At 43.1% G+C, this 15,934-nt stretch overlaps 1 protein-coding gene across 4 annotated transcripts in view; it reads right to left on the bottom strand.

The window, feature by feature from the left end:
* Positions 1-58: 58 nt before the first annotated feature.
* STN1 (STN1 subunit of CST complex) overlaps positions 59-15,934 on the bottom strand; it is a 46,116-nt gene continuing 30,240 nt past the window's right edge. For 3 of the 4 annotated variants that reach the window (XM_040624335.1, XM_040624333.1, XM_040624334.1), the window contains 3 exons: positions 14,618-14,740; positions 11,531-11,603; positions 59-831 (listed from right to left, as the gene is read on the bottom strand). In XM_040624335.1, the coding sequence (XP_040480269.1) occupies positions 671-831; positions 11,531-11,603; positions 14,618-14,740 (357 nt within the window). In that variant the 3' untranslated portion in view covers positions 59-670. The remainder of the gene's footprint in view (positions 832-11,530; positions 11,604-14,617; positions 14,741-15,934) is intronic. The other variant, XM_008683672.2, reaches the window with a different exon arrangement.

Raw genomic sequence — 15,934 nt, 5'->3', positions numbered from 1 at the left:
ATGTACCAAGACACCTCTTAATTTATGAGGAAAATAAGGAAAATGACCAACACAGAGCCATGCCTCGGATCCATTTATTCCCATCTCTGGGGGGTCCGTAAACAACAATCGTCCCAGGACTCAGGACCCACCTCTGGTACTTGATCCATGGAAATCGTAGGTGAGTGATACTCACCCAAGAAGGAGTTCCCTACACTAGGTTCTTAACCACTGAAACAGGCCTACAAGAACGTACTCAATAGGCTGAAGTTTTAAAATGTTTTAGGTCTGTGTGAATCTGGCAAGATGCTCTTCACTTCACTTTACCATGTGACACCCCTTTACTGTGACAGAGCCTCAAGCCACATACACACCAATTCAGCCACCAATTTCCTCCCTAATGCTCTAAGAGCAATGCCCGGTCCAGGCAAGAGGTCAATGGGGAGGGTTTTCTATGTCATGGCTGAGATAAGTTACTTTATCCCACGGATACAGCAGCCAGAGGGCAGCCTACAGAATTTAAGCCCAGTTCCATTCCTTAAATGACCATACTTCACAGTTTATTATGAGATCACTGCCACCAGGCCTATAAGCCTCGGCGTGAGGTTTAAAATCGGAGCCTGGGAGTGACCACCACCTGCTGGTCCTCTTCCTTGGCCCGGCCCCGCGCACGCCATCTGCCGGCCTGGCCTCAGAACGCCGTGTAGTAGTGCTCCGTTGTGCTGACGATGTCGCTCTGGTCCTCCAGGAGCTCCAGCACCTGCTGCAGCACACCTTCGCTCAGGTCTGGGTTGACACTCAGGCGAGCACAGGCCAAGATGTGCTGGAAGTGGCAGCCCTTCTCTGCATCTGCTGGAAAGAGGCAGTGGGCTAAGCTTGGCACACCTGTCAGACCCTCCTCCCCACTCAGTGCAAATCCTTCTCCATAGCTCCCGGGTCAGAACCTGGTGATTCGTAGGCACAGCGGAGTTGGAGATGCACTGGTTTAGATTACCAGCGGAAGCAAAACAAAAGCCCTGTTCTCAGGCCCCTTACTTTGCCACATGACATGGACCCACTGCTCAGGAACTCAGGCCTTCAACCTTTAAGGATGGCTCATCGATAATTGATTATCTGTAACTGAATGGATTTTTAGTGCTTGACCATCTTTTTTCTTTCTTTTTTTTTTTTTTTTAAAGATTTTATTTATTCGACAGAGATAGAGACAGCCAGCGAGAGAGGGAACACAAGCAGGGGGAGTGGGAGAGGAAGAAGCAGGCTCATAGCGGAAGAGCCTGATGTAGGGCTCGATCCCATAACGCCAGGATCACGCCCTGAGCCGAAGGCAGACGCTTAACCGCTATGCCACCCAGGCGCCCCTGACCATCTTTTTTCTTTAGTGCAGTTATATGTATAAGTGCACCTGTTCGGGGCCGAACCCACAGCTTCCCAGGCGGGAGCCCTCTTGAGACTGACAGTAGAGCTGGTTTACGGCAGCCTGCATATTCTTTCCCGTAAGTCCTGACTGATGTAACAGCCTGGGGAAGAAGGGATTCCCACCACTGGTCTGCTCTCATTCTTCTCTGCCTAGGCTTCCAAGCAGTCCCGTCTATGATGGTTGTGTTCTAGTCATCTCTTACCCTCCACCCCAAAAAACCCAAGACCATTTGGTATACAATGATAGAAGTTCAGGGTTAGCAACCTCCTTCCTAGTTCAGACCGATGATTTAGAGTAGTGGAATGCACAGTGAAGACCACAGAGAGTGAAGACCCCAGATTCACTTCAAGCCCCATGCAGGGCCAGGCTTGGCCTCTCTGTTGTCTCCCCAGCAGCTGGCGCACCTGCTGCTCCACACGGTCACCGAATGTTGTTCTCAGAGAACAAAATGCTTTAGGCTCCAGGAAGGTGATTAAAGAGGTATCGTGGTGTTGTGCAAAGCACAGTTTTGGGCAACTCATAGCATCTCTGAGCCCCAGTTTTCTCACCAATGAGGAGGGGGAGGGACTATGAAGGGGGTAAGGGCACCTCTGGGGTCCTTTCCAGCTCTCAGGGTCAGAGACTATCCCAAGCTGTGCTCCCGAGCTAACAAAGACTTGCTAAATTCTGACCTCTAGTGGCTCTGTCCACTCATTAACCTTCCCAGTTGGGGTTACTGTTGAAAAACTTGTCACCTGCACTGGTTTCCAGGCTGTCCCTTCAACATTCATTCAATAAAGACTTCCCGAACACCTACTATGCATGTAGTGCTGAGCAAGGATGAGCAAGTGACAGATGGAGAACGGACTCCAGAGTCCAACAGACCCGAATTCAAGTACTGGCTCCGACAGGGGCAGTGTGGTTCACGTCTCTGGGTCTGATTCCTCATCTGTAAGATGGGGAGAAAATCACCTACTTCACCGGTGGTTGTGGGGATCAAAGGAGCCGGGCGGCAGGTGCTTCCTACACGGGAATGACTAGGATTCCATCATCCTCTCCATAACCTAAGATGATACACATAACCTAGTGCCTGCTCTAAAGCAGTTTAGCTCTTCCTGAGAAGGGTGATGCTGGATGGTGGAAAGGCGTTCCAACCAACCTGGGCCTGCACACGGCAGAGATGGAGCACTAGGACTGTCACCACCGTCCGGCTTTTACACTGTCTTTGCAGGGCCCGCATGCCCAAGCTCAGGGCTCAAGAGGGCTTACGGACCTATGTGGGGCCCTGAGCAGCGATGCTGACTGCCCCGAAGGCCTTAAACTATTTCTTCAGAAAGGCCAGGCTGCTGTCTGGAAAGGATGCTCACAAAGTGACCTTCCAGTCACATGGGGAGAAGGACTGGTTTCAGTTTTTCTAAGTGTTTGGCAGAATTCACCAGTGAAGCCATCAGGTCCAGAGCTTTTCTTTGTTGGTAGAGTTTTAGCTACTGGTTCAATCTCCTTACTAGTTATAGCGCTACTCGTATTTCCTTTTGCTATGCTTGATTCAGTCTGGGTAGGTTCTGTGTTTCTAGGAACCTGTCCATTTCATCTGGTTGTCCAGTTTGTTAGCATGCAATTGTTCACAGGACTCTTTCACAGTCTTTTTTTATTTCTGTAGAACCAGTACTAATGTCCTCATGTTCGTTTCTTAGTAATTTGAGTCTTTTCTCTTTCTTCTTAGTCCCTCTAGCTAAAGGTTTGGCAATTTTGTTGCCTTTTTCAAAGAACCATCTTCTGGTTTCATTTTCTCTACTGTTTTCTATTCTCTATTTCATTTATCTTTGCTCTAATTGTTATTATTGCCCTTCTTCTGCTAGCTTTGGCTTTAATTTGTTCTTCTTTTTCTAGTTCCTTAAATTGTTACAAGTTAGGTTTTGATTTGAGATCCCTCTTGTTTTTTAATGTGTTTGTAGCTATAACGTTCCCTCGAGTGCTGCATCTCCTATGTTTTGATATGTTGTATTCTCATTTTCATTCATCCCTAGCTATTTTCCAATTTCCTTTGTGACTTCGTCTTTGATCTACTAGTTAAGAGTGTTGTTTAATTTCTACAAATTTGTTAAATTCTCCAGTTTTGTCACTGACTTCTAACTTCATCCGATTGTGGTCAGAGAAGATTCTTCATATGGTATCTTTTAAAAATCTACTGAGACTTAATCAGTGGCCTAACATGTGGTCTATCCTGGAAAATGCCCCATGTACACTTGAGAAGAATGTGTTTTCTACTATTGGAGAGAGTGTTTTCTGTAGTGTTAGATCTAGTTGATTTCTTGTGGTGTTCAAGTTCTCTATGTCCTTACTTATCTTCTGTCTGCTTGTTCTACCCATTATTGAGAGTACAGTACTGACATCCCCAACTATGATTGTAGAATTATTTATTTCTCCTTCAATTTTGTCAATCTTTACTCCATCTATTTTGATGGTCTGTCATGAGGTACATAAATGTTTGTAATCGCTATATCTTCTTGCTGTATTGAAACTTTTAATAGTATATAATGCCCTTCCTACTCTCTTGTAAACTTTTTGGTTTTAAAGTTGGTTTTGTCTGATATTAGTATAGCTACTCCTACTCTGTTGGTTACTTTTATTTGCACAGGGTATCGTATTCCATCCTTTGACTTTCAATCCATTTGTGTCTTTGGATCTAAAGTGAGGCTTCTGTAGACAGCATATAGATGGATCATGTTTTTTTAATCCATTCTGCCAATCTGTCTTTTGAGTGGAGAGTTGAATCCATTTAGGTTTAAACTCATTATTGTTGGTGGGGGAAGGACTTACTTTTTTCAATTTTACTATTTTTTTTTCTATATGCCTTCCAACTTTTTGTCCTTTGTCTCCTGCATTACTGAATTCTTTTGTGTTTAGCTGATTTTTTTTTTTGTAGTGAAATGTTTAAATTCCTTTCTTATTTCCTTTTGTGCATATTCTATAGCTGTTTTCTTTGTGGTTACCATGGGGATTACTCAGCATCCTTATTTGAATGTATTCTAATTTAACTTCAACACAGAAAAACTCTACTCCTTTATGGCTCTATTCCCGCATCTTTCAGTTGTTGCTGTCACAAAATTACATCTTTACACATTGTGTTGCCCAAGAACATAAACTAAGTATTCTTTTAAATTCATTAGTCTCTTAAATTATACAGAAAACAAAATGTGGAATTAAAAACCAAAGTTACAATAATGTAAGTAGATTAATAATTATTTTTAATAATGTATTAGCCTCTTAAATCATACAGAAATCAAAAAGTGAAGTTACAAATTTAGTAATATTAGCTTTTGTAACTGTCCACCTATTTACCATTATTGAGATCTCTATTTCTTCACATGGCTTTGAGTTACTGTCTAGCATCCTTTCATGAACGCCCTTGAGCATTTCTTGCAGGGTAGGTCTAGTGGTAACAAACTCCCTCAGCCTTTGTTTATCTTAGAATGTCTTAATTTCTCCCTCACTTTTGATGAACAGTTTTGCCAAATATGGGACTCTTGGTTGGCAGGTTTCTTTTCCTTTTACCACTTTGAATGTATCAGCCCACAGCCTTTGGCCTCCAAAGTTTCTGATGAGAAACAGGCTAATCTTATTGATGAGCCTTTGTATGTGACAAATTGCTTCTCTCTTGCTGCTTTCAAGATTCTTTGTCTTCGCCTTTCAAAAGTTTGATTATGGTGTGTTGAGGTGTGGGTCTCTCTGAGTTCATCTTACTTGAGAGTTCACAGGGCATCTTAGATGTTTGTATTCATGTTTTCCATCAAATGAAGGAAGTTTTCAGCCACTATTTCTTCAAATATTCTCTCTTCGCCTTCTGGGACTCCCATAATACATATGTTGGCTCACTTGATGGTGTCCCACAGGTCCCTTAAGCTCTGTTCACTTTTCTTTAACTGCAAGTTTTTTTTATTTTTTCTTCTGCCTTTGAATCTCTACAGTGAAATTTTCATTTCAGTTATATTTTCCAGCTCCAGAATTTCTGGTTTCTTCTGAGGTTTTCAATTTCCTTACTTGTATTTCCATTTTGTTCATCCATCATTTTCTTGACCTTCTCCACATCTCCCTTTACCTCCTTGAGCAACCTTAAGACAGCTGTTTTAAATTCTGTTTCTAACAGATCTGCCATTAAGGCTTTCTCAGGGACAGTTTCTGTTGATTATTTTTTCTTTTGAATGGGCCATATTTTCCTACTTTTTTGTGTGCCTTGTGATTTCTAGTTGAAAACTGGACATTTGAATTTAATAATACAGTAACTCTGGAGAGCAGATTTTCCCCCTTCAGGATTTGCTGGGTTTTTCTTGTTTTGTTTTTATTTTTTATTTTTTTTTAATTATTTACAGCCTCTGTGTCAAGGATCAGCCTGAGGTATAAACTTAAGTTCTTCTCAAGTCTCTTTCTGAGCCCATGTTTCTCCCTGGGCATGCATAATCACTTTCTGATTTTTCCCATATATGCAATTGCTTTTTAATGCCTTGGTCTTTCTTTTCTGGCTCCCAAAAGGGGAAAAAAGAAAAGTGAAGGGGAGGGGAAAAGACACCAGTCCTTTAAATCCACTGCAAGTCCCCAGCTTTTGGGGGAGGGGCTTGCAACAATGGGAGGAGGTGCAACAATGGCCACCCACCTCTTTGTCTGGAACTCTGTGATTCGGCTGGGGCACCTGGTAGCTCAGTTGGTTAAGTGTCTGCCTTTAGCTCAGGTCATGATCCCAGGGTCCTGGGATCAAGCCCTGAGTTGGGTTCCCTGCTCAGCAGGGACTCTGTTTCTCCCATTCCCCTCTGCCTCTCCGCACCTCTCATGTGGTGCTCTCTCTGCTCTTTCTCTCTCAAATAAATAAATAAAATCTTTTTTAAAAAAAGCAGCAATAGGTAAACAGAGCACTGATCCCTGATATCTGGAGGACCTGTTCCTTTTTGCCTACCTAGGTTCTTGCAAACTCTGTGTAAACTACTCCAAGAACATGTGCACAGGTGCTGCCATGTGGCTGGAGGTGAGGAAATGGTACCTGCTACTAAGAGCTGAAAATTGAAATTATCCCCAATTTACTCTCCAAGCCTTCCCCTGGAAGTTGCAAGCCTTCGATAGACTCCAGAGTTCTAATATAGTTACGTTAGGCAGATGCAATTGTTGTCTAAGTGGAGAGACAGATTGCTAGTACTTCCTATTCCACCAATGTATTTAATTCTCAAAACAACCCATCATGTGGGTACTATTATTATTCCCATTTTGCATATAAAGACAATGAGGCAAACTATTGTCAACATAGTACCAGAAGTCCTAGCCATAGCAATCAGAAAAGAAAATGAAATAAAAGGCATTGAAATTGGTAAAAAAGAAGTGAAACTGTCACCTTTTGCAGATGATGTGATACTATATATAGGAAACCCAAAAGACTCCACCAAAAAAACATTAAAACTAATAAACAAATTCAGTAAAGTTGCAGAATACAAAATTAATATACAGAAATTGATTGCATTTCTATACACTAAAAACTATCAGAAAGAGAAATTAAGATAATAATCCCACTTATAATTGCATCAAAAAGAACTAAATATCTAAGAATAAACTTAACCGAAGAGATGAAAGATCTGTACTCTAAGAACTATAAGACACTGATGAAAGAAACTGAGACGATACAAATAAATGGAAAGACATTCTATGTTCATGGATTGGAAGAATTAATACTGTTAAAATGTCCATACTACCCAAAGCAAAATATAATTCAATGCATTCCCTGTCAAAATACCAATAGCATTTTTTGAAGAACCAGAACAAATAATACTAAAATTTGTACAGAACCACAAAATACCCCAAACAGCCAAATCAATCTTGAAAAAGAATAAAGCTGGAGGCATCACGCCCTCAGATTTCAAACTATTCTACAAGGCTGTAGTAATCAAAACAGTATGGGACCGGTACAAAAACAAACATATCAACGGAACAGAATAGACTGCCCAGAAATAAACCCGTGTATAGACAGTCACTTAACCTATGACAAAGGAGACAAGAATATACAATGGGGAAAGACAGTCTCTTCAATAAACAGTGCTGGGAAAACTGGACAGCTACATGCAAAAGAATGAAACTAGGCTACTTCCTTATACCATACATAAAAATAAACCCAAAATGGAATAAAGGCCTAAATGTAAGACCTGAAACCATAAAACTTCTGAAAGAAAACAGAGGCAGCAAACTCTTGGACATCAGCCTTAGCAATATTTTTTTGATCTGTCTCCTCAGGCAAGGGAAACAAAAGCAAAAATAAACAACTGGGACTACACTTAACTAAAAAGCTTTTGCACAGAGAGGGAACCATCAAAAAAACATAAAGGCACCTGCTGAATAGGAAATCTTTGTGAATGATAGATCTATAAGGGGTTAGTATTCAAAATATATAAAAATTCATATAACTCAACACCATAAAAGCAAACAATCCAATTTTTTTCCCAAAGAATTTATTTATTTATTTGACAGAGAGAGAGAGCAAGAGAGCACAAGCAGTGGGGAGAGGCAGAGGGAGAGGGAGAAGCAGGCTCCCTGCTGATCAGGGAGCCCGACGTGGGGCTCCATCCCAGGACCCTGAGGTTATGACCTGAGCCAAAGGCCGACACCCAACCACTGAGCCAACCAAGCACCCCAAACAATCCAATTAAAAAAGAAGACCTAAATAGACATTTTTAGAAAGAAGACACACAGATGGCCAACAGACACATGAAAAGATGCTCAACATCCCTCATCATCAGGGAAATGCAAATCAAACCCACAATGAGACACCACCTTACATCTGTCAGGATGGCCAGAATCAAAAAGTCAAGAAATAACAAGTGTTGTGAGGATGTGGAGAAAGAGAACCCTCATGCACTGTTGGTGGGAATGCAAACTGGTGCAGCCACTGTGGAAAACAGTATGGGGCTTCCTCAACAAATTAAAAATAGAAATACCATGTGATCCAGCAATTCCATTTCTGGGTATTTATCTGAGGAAAATGAAAACACTAATTTAAAAGATATATGCACCCCTATGTTTATTGCAGCATTATTTGCAATAGCCAGGATATGGAAGCAACCCAAGTGTCCACCGATACCTGAATGGATAAGGAAGAAACGGTGTGTATATACAATGGAACATTACTCAGCTGTAAAAAAGAATGAGATCTTGCCATTTGCGACAACATGGATAGACTCGGGGGTATTATGCTAAGGAAATAAGTCAGACAGAGAAAGACAAATATCAGATGTCACTTGTATGTGGAATCTAAAAACAGATAAATACAGAGAACAAACTGGTGGTTGCCAGAGAGGAGGGGAGTGAGGGGCTGGATGAAACAGGTAAAGGGGATTAAGAGGTACAAACTTCAAGTTATAAAATAGTCCCACGGATGTAAATAGGGACTACAGTCGTTAATATCTTAATAATTTTGTATGGTGACAGATGGTAATCTAGACACCATGGTGATCACTTTGTAATGTATATAAATGTCACCTGAAACTAATAAAATATTGTAGATCAATTATACTTAACTAAAAAAAAAGGGGGGCACCTAGGTGGCTCAGTCGGTTGAGCATCTGACTCTTGATTTCGGCTCAGGTCATGATCTCAGGGTCATGAGATCGAGCCCTGTGTCAGGCTCTGCATTAAGCAGGGAGGCTGCTTGAGACTCTCTCTCCCTCTGCCCCTCCTCCCACTCACATGCTCTCTCTCTAAAATAAATAAATAAATCTTAAAAAAGAAAGAAAGAAAGAAAGAAAAGAAAAGAAAAGGAAAGGAAAGAAAAGAAAAGAAAAGAAAAAAGAAAAGAAACAGAGGCACAGACTTATCCAAGATCACACAGTTTCAAAGTGGTAGAGCCTGGATTCAAACCCAGGCAAGGCGGCTCCGGAGCCCCGCTCTTCACAACTCTGCCATGCTGCCAGTCTTTGGACAAGCCCAGGGTCAGTGCTTTAGGGACTGAAAACAGGCTTCATGTTTATAGCCCTTTCCTTATTCTAAGTTTATACGTTACTGAAATACTCCTCGACGATTAAAGATTTTACATCCTACCGATCATCCTGACAAGAAACACTCAATGCTGTATTTTGTACAAAAGGTCAGAAACACACTAAAGACCCAGTAGGAATGATCAAGAGGTTGAAGGCCTATCCGTACGTATAATAGAATCCTGTGTATTCAAAAGACTGAGGCAGTGTTGGATGTGCTGTTGCCGAATGACTTCTAGAAGCCAATGTCAGATTTAAGACACAAGGTGTGGAACACTGAGCATCGTATGATAACCTTTACTTGTGGGGCTTTAAAAAAAAAAAAACTACACAAATGTGCCTGGAAGTGTATACAACCTCTCTAGAACGGTATGCAGGAAACTAGTAACAACCACTGCCTGTGGACGTGGGAACATAGAGCCTGGGGTTCTGGTTCGGAGGGATTCTGATTTTCTGTGTGCACTCTGCACTGTCTGACTTTTTACCATGTCCATACATGATTACTCAGAATATATATATATTTAATGTCACAGATATTTTCTAGGACAAGGAGTGGTCACAACAGATGCCCAGACAGTCCCTACGAGGTATTTTTCCTGGCCTTCTCAGTTCCTCATGCCCCAGAGTTCAGCTCCTGGGAGTTTCCTAGTTCTGGAGCCTGGCTTACAGCTGCCAGAGGCTCCCCACATACAGACTGAGGGGCACAGTGTGGGGGTTAGGAGAGGATGGAAAACCTGCCACTTTTGCAGACTCTCGGGCCACCAGGCGGTTTGGTTCCCCTGAGAAATGCAGTGTGAGTTCCTTTCATTCGCTTCACCAGGCACCGGGATTATTTCAATCCATCCTGTTCCTAGTACAGACCAAAGTAAGGATTTGGCCAGGTGGCCAACAGGAGGATGAGCGCAGGAAGGCTATTTGGGGAGCAGCCTCTCGTCTCTTCTTGGTTGAGGAACTCCACATTTCACTGCTCTTTACAGCTCCCTAAATTGTGGATAGACAGGTCTTCCCCCAACTGAAGGATACTCGTCCTTGCTGTTCTGAATGATGTGAACAAAAGCCAGAAACTTTGCATTAAAATAATAGATTGCTTTCAGTTTATTTTAAGATCTGTTGTCACACCATTCTAGGATCTGACCTCATCGGTTCTTAAAGGCTAAGTAGGGCTGCATACCATAAACACCAGGGCTGGAGACCTGGTCCAGCTCCACCCGCTGACTCAGCCTGGAGCAAGGCCAGGCCCTGGGGACGGAGGGGCTGAAAGGGCTGGGGGTGGGTTTCTCTGGAGAAAGAGCAAGCAGGTTGAGAAGACCTGCAGTCATTAACAAGTCTTTCCCTTTTTCTTCCAGCCTCGTTTGTTGACAAATGCCAACATTCATTATCAGCATATGTTTGCAAAAGACAGACTCTGAAAAGTCACCTTGAAGTATGCTCAGTTTACACAGGATTTAAAGATAGGGCTAGTGCTTTCTTCTCTAACTCGTGTGAAAATGGTAATGTCTGTTGTCAGACTAACTACAGTTTGAGTTTCTAACCACTAGGGGTTGACCTAACTCCACTAAAACCAACTGTATTTTAAACCATTTCTTCTACAAATTATGGGGTTCCAAGATGACTGAATTACACTCACCATAAACTGTAATGTCTAGAACCATTTCTCCTAACACTGAAAGGCTTGATGTTAGAAGGGAGGAAACCGTCTCGTCTGCGTTCAAAGACAAGGGACAAGAGTAGAATAAGAAATAAGACAAATCAGAGAGAACTTGAGAGCCAGAAGGTCAAGAAGTCCCAGGCTGGTGGCTTACCTCACTGTACCGCAAACACCTGAGACGCTGGCCCGTCTAGCTCCTGCCCCAGCCCCAGCCCCTAACGAATCAGCATCCCCAGGGCTGGGACCTGAATGCTGCATGTTTAAAACAGCTCTATGGACGAGTCATATGTGAAGCTAAGGTCAGAACAATTTTGACAGTCTAATGCTCACTGTACAGAAGAAGAGACTGAGGCTCAGAGAGGGCAGGTGCCTTGACCAGTCATATTTCCAAGTCATTACTGGGGAAGGCCACAGGTCTCCTGACTCTCCATCCTGTGCTCTCTGGGAGGGAAGACCCCCTCCAGTGCACCAGTGCACCACATACATGCGCATTCTAGCACTCACGATTTGGTTTCTGGCAGTCCTCTTGAATGATATGGTGGATCTTTCTGTGCAGTTCTTTGTCTTCTCTGGTTACCTAAATGGGAAAAACAGGGGAGAGAGCATTCTTAAGTAATGAAGTGGTTGTGTCATCCAGCCTCCCAGACTAGTATTTAGGATAGTTTCTAAAGATTTCACAGTGATCACCATCCCTACACCAACAAGAGGGTTTCTGGTACTTGGCCTATTGTCAAACCAGCTCTGTCCCTAAGCAGCTCACTGCTTTGTAGTTGGCCCAGAGGCACTCCCTTGGAAGGTGCTTTACCGGGGCCATGATGTCAAGAAAACCTGAAATTAACTTTCTTCTCAAATATTCGTGACACGTTCATAGTGTCTCTTACTCGTCTTTATATTCAAAGGGAGACCCAAGTGATCAAAGTCTCGATCTCCAACCAGGACTCCTTCCTCTGGGCCCTGATACTTGTCTCACATCTCATTAGTTTTCTTCTTTCTCCCAACCCCAAAGAAAAACAAATGAAATAAAAACTGTCCGGAAAAGCTAGCAAGAGAGTATATCAAGATCATCCGCGGAAACACTTTCTGTCTCAAAGGCAAACATAACGAAGCTCCTTTCTCAACCTGCTCCAGTGAGAGGGAAGCCAAGTAACCAGCTGGGTTTTACCTTCATGTTCCATAGTAAATCAAAACACAAAGAAAGAAAAAGGGGGGGAGGGGAAACAAAGCCAGCAAAGAAATACATGTATCAGGAATTGTGTGACCAGACTTTAGAACGAGTCGGGATCTTGACTCACAAGGTTATTGTGAAGATTAACTAAGGTGATGGGGGTGAGAGCAGCTGAAAGCAGGAAAGCCCTACACAAACAGAAGTATTCACATCACTGTGATAACTACTTCCCTGAGCCAAGGCCCTCCGGAAAACAGAAACCGACCCAGGGGAGGAGGTGGAAGGGGAGGAGAGAAGGGGGATGGTTCTGTGGAGGAAAAAGAGCTATTATTGCTTGCTCACCCCATTCCAGCTCACACTGATTCACAGGAGGAAGTGCCCTAGCCCTGCCGCACCTCAGCCCTGGCCTGCTGCCCGGGAAGAGAAGAGCCGCCTTCCACAGACACACGGGGCCAAGCCGGGGCCCCCCAGGAGGAATGGGAGGGGTGGGGGAGACACGTGAAGGTGAGCTGCCCAGCACGGGCTTCTCCAACCTTAGCAGGCCTTTCCAGCCAGGAGGAGGTGGTCTGTACCCACCCGTACACAGATTAGAATACCCTTTTCAAAAGTTACTCAGGGGCCCCTAGCTGGATCAGTGCGGTAGAACGTGCAACTCTTGATCTCAGGGTAGTGAGTTCAAGCCCCACGCTGGGTGTAGTACTTAAGAAAAAACAAAAACAAAACTGGGGTGCCTGGCTGGCTCAGCTGGTGAAGCATGCGACTCTTGATGTCAGGGTTGTGAGTTCAAGCCCCACGCTGGGTGTAGAGGTTTTTTTTTTAAAGATTTTATTTATTTGTCAGAGAGAGAGCACAATCGGGGGGGGTGTGGAGCAGCAGGCAGAGGGACAAGCAGACTCCCTGCTGAGCAAGAAACCTGACGTAAGACTCGATCCCAGGACTCTGGGATCATGACCTGTGCTGAAGGCAGACGCTTAACCGACTAAGCCACCCAGGCGTCCCTTGGGTGTAAAGATTACTTAACAATAAAATTTTTTAAAAAACCTTAAAAGTTACTCAAATAGTATTTAAAACATATCTTAATTTTTAAAAACTCTCTAAAATGGGGAGTCACTAGAGTAAATCAACAACAAGGAAATGTCCAATTAAGGAATCCTGGTAAGGATTCCCCTCAAGAATCATGTTGTTAATAGTGAGACTTCCGGGATTCCTAAGAATTTTGATCTGCCTCTAGGAGAATCACTCATGACCGAAGCCACATCTACACTGCTAATATCAGTGGTCACGAGGAAACCCACGTTCACTGAAAGCATGGCTCCTCCAGTTATTAAAGGTAGGCAGCAAGAGGTGAACCTTCAACTCCGAAAGTATGAGGCAAGCAGGCACTTGTACCCCTGGTGAGAATGTCGGTATCGCCTTCTGGGAGGTCAATCAGACTGTGCTGACCAAATGCTTAAAAATACATGCCCTCTGCTCTGGCAATTCCTCTTTTAAGAGCTAATCTTATAGAAACCCTTATGTGAATTCACAAAGATAGCCACAGCAATACTATCTGTGAGAGCAAAACTCCGAATCAACTTCGATGTCCACCAGAAAGAAGTGGTTAAAAGTGTAGGGCAGGAACCCATCATAGGGAGGACCATGCGAGGTCAAAAAGACTGAGGAAGATTTAGAAGTACTCACATGGAAAGATGCCTGTGATGTGCTTTTTTGGTACCCCACCCCCCAAAACGCCAGGCATTATTTAGAGCAGTGGTTCTCAACTGTCCCAGGGGACACCTGGCGATAAGCCGAGACACTTCTGGTTGTCACAAGTGGGGGGCTGCTACTGCTATCTAGTGAATGAAGGCTAGGGATGCTGTGAGACACCCTACAATGCCAAGGAAAGCCACCCACAGCGAAGAACCACCTGGCCCAGGGTTAAGGTTGAGAAGCCCTGATTCGCAGGATAATCACATTTTGGGGGGAAAACAAAAAAACCACAGAAGCACCTATGCGTACATTTTGTAAATGCACAGATAAGTGCCTAGAAGGACATAATGTTAAAAATCGCACCTTGGCGGTGGAGGGGAGTGTGGGGGGGGGCGCCTGGGTGGCTCAGGGGGTTAAGTGTCTGACTTTTGGATTTGGCTCACGTTGTGATCTCCTGGGCGTGGGATCGAACCCCACGTTGGGCTCTGTGCCCAGTGCAAAGTCTGCTTTAGATTCTGTCTCCCTCTCCCTCTGCCCCTCCCTGCTTACGTTCTCTAAAATACATAAATAAAATCTTTAAAAAGAAATGGCACCTTGGGGAAAGAGAAGGGCCGACTTTCACTTATTTCATGAACCTCCTTAATGATTTTTAAAAACAGTAAATAGGTATTCCTAACGAATGAATGTAGTTGTGATCAAAGCTATGAAAGAAAAAAATAACGTTGCAGGTCTCTTACATAGTATAGCTTATCAAAACCATCATCTTTCTGGAAAACAAATCCTTTTTCCTGTAGCAGCTGTATCGCATTCTTAAATATACTATGAATTGCCTTGGAAGTGGTGTCATTCTTAGAATCCCCCTGTAGGAAGGAAAAAGAAAAAGAAGAAAAGAAGTTAAGTTCCGTCGTGCAGCATCTAAGAGTAACTCCCTGGACCAACTGGTTTATGAATTCACCCAACAGGCTTTTTATCTGCTGAGTCAAAATGATCCAGGTGTGTGGCCTAGCAGGATGGTATTTAAGCAGGACTGGGAAGTTTGCTTGGGTAGGATTGTGCTTGATAACTGTTCCGTACCTTAGTTGTGACTTTGTTCAATTTCACAGTATGAAATGGAAAATCAAGAAAATAATCTTTGAATTAAAGTATATAGTTTATACATCTTGAACATTTAAAATTACTTCTATTCCCATGTTGTTTTGGTAGAATTGTTTCCTAAACAAAAAGATAATCTTTGATTTTTTTTTTTTTAAATTTGGAGCCAAAACACTGTACATGTATATTAGCTCAGTTTTTTCATTAAAGGTATGGCTTTTTACACATACTGAATTGAGAATTTTACACATATTGAAATAAGTTGGGGATTCTAGGATGAAGAAAGTATGGAGTAGTCTCCTTATTTTAAATGGAGGCAAATGGAGGCAAACAGCCATGTGGAGACCTGTCTGTCCAAGACGCGTCCACGGGGCTGAAGGCGGAAGGGTCCCAGACCACACGGAAGAAACCTCTGCTGCTATGAGTTTTCTATCTCCTCAATTTCAGTATTTCTCCTCTAAGACACAGGTTTACCGAGAGTTACCAGTTCATCCTATTTCTTGATCCTGAGGAAGCTAGGCCTTCAGCTATGTCCCACCATAGTTAACTAAACTAAGCTTTCTGAGTTGGGGACTTTATTTCAACCTGGCCACCTCCTCCCTGGCACATAGCACACAGTGTAATGAATGGGAAGTAAATACCCCATTATAGAGGAGGTATCCTTTTTATTATTCCATTGGGGTTTTTCAGTCCATTCCTGAAACAAAGTGGTGAACAATTATCCTTCAAGGTACAGACCCATTTTTAATGTGACAGAAATTGTCACGATACTTAAAAGAGGAGAGCATCAAAGAAACAAGGCAAAGCTTCTAAAAGAGCATTTGAAGGCAAAGTCCTACCCCTAATGAAGAATGCTGATGAAGGTGCGCCTGGGTGGCTCAGTCAGTTAAGCATCTGCCTTCAGCTCAGGTCATGATCCCAGGGTCCCGGGATCGAGTCCCATGTCAGGCTCCCGGCTCCTC

The sequence above is a fragment of the Ursus maritimus genome, unplaced genomic scaffold (genome assembly GCF_017311325.1).
Source record: "Ursus maritimus isolate PB19 unplaced genomic scaffold, ASM1731132v1 scaffold_7, whole genome shotgun sequence".
NCBI lineage: Eukaryota > Metazoa > Chordata > Mammalia > Carnivora > Ursidae > Ursus > Ursus maritimus.
This window is presented reverse-complemented; position numbering and strand designations above follow the sequence as displayed.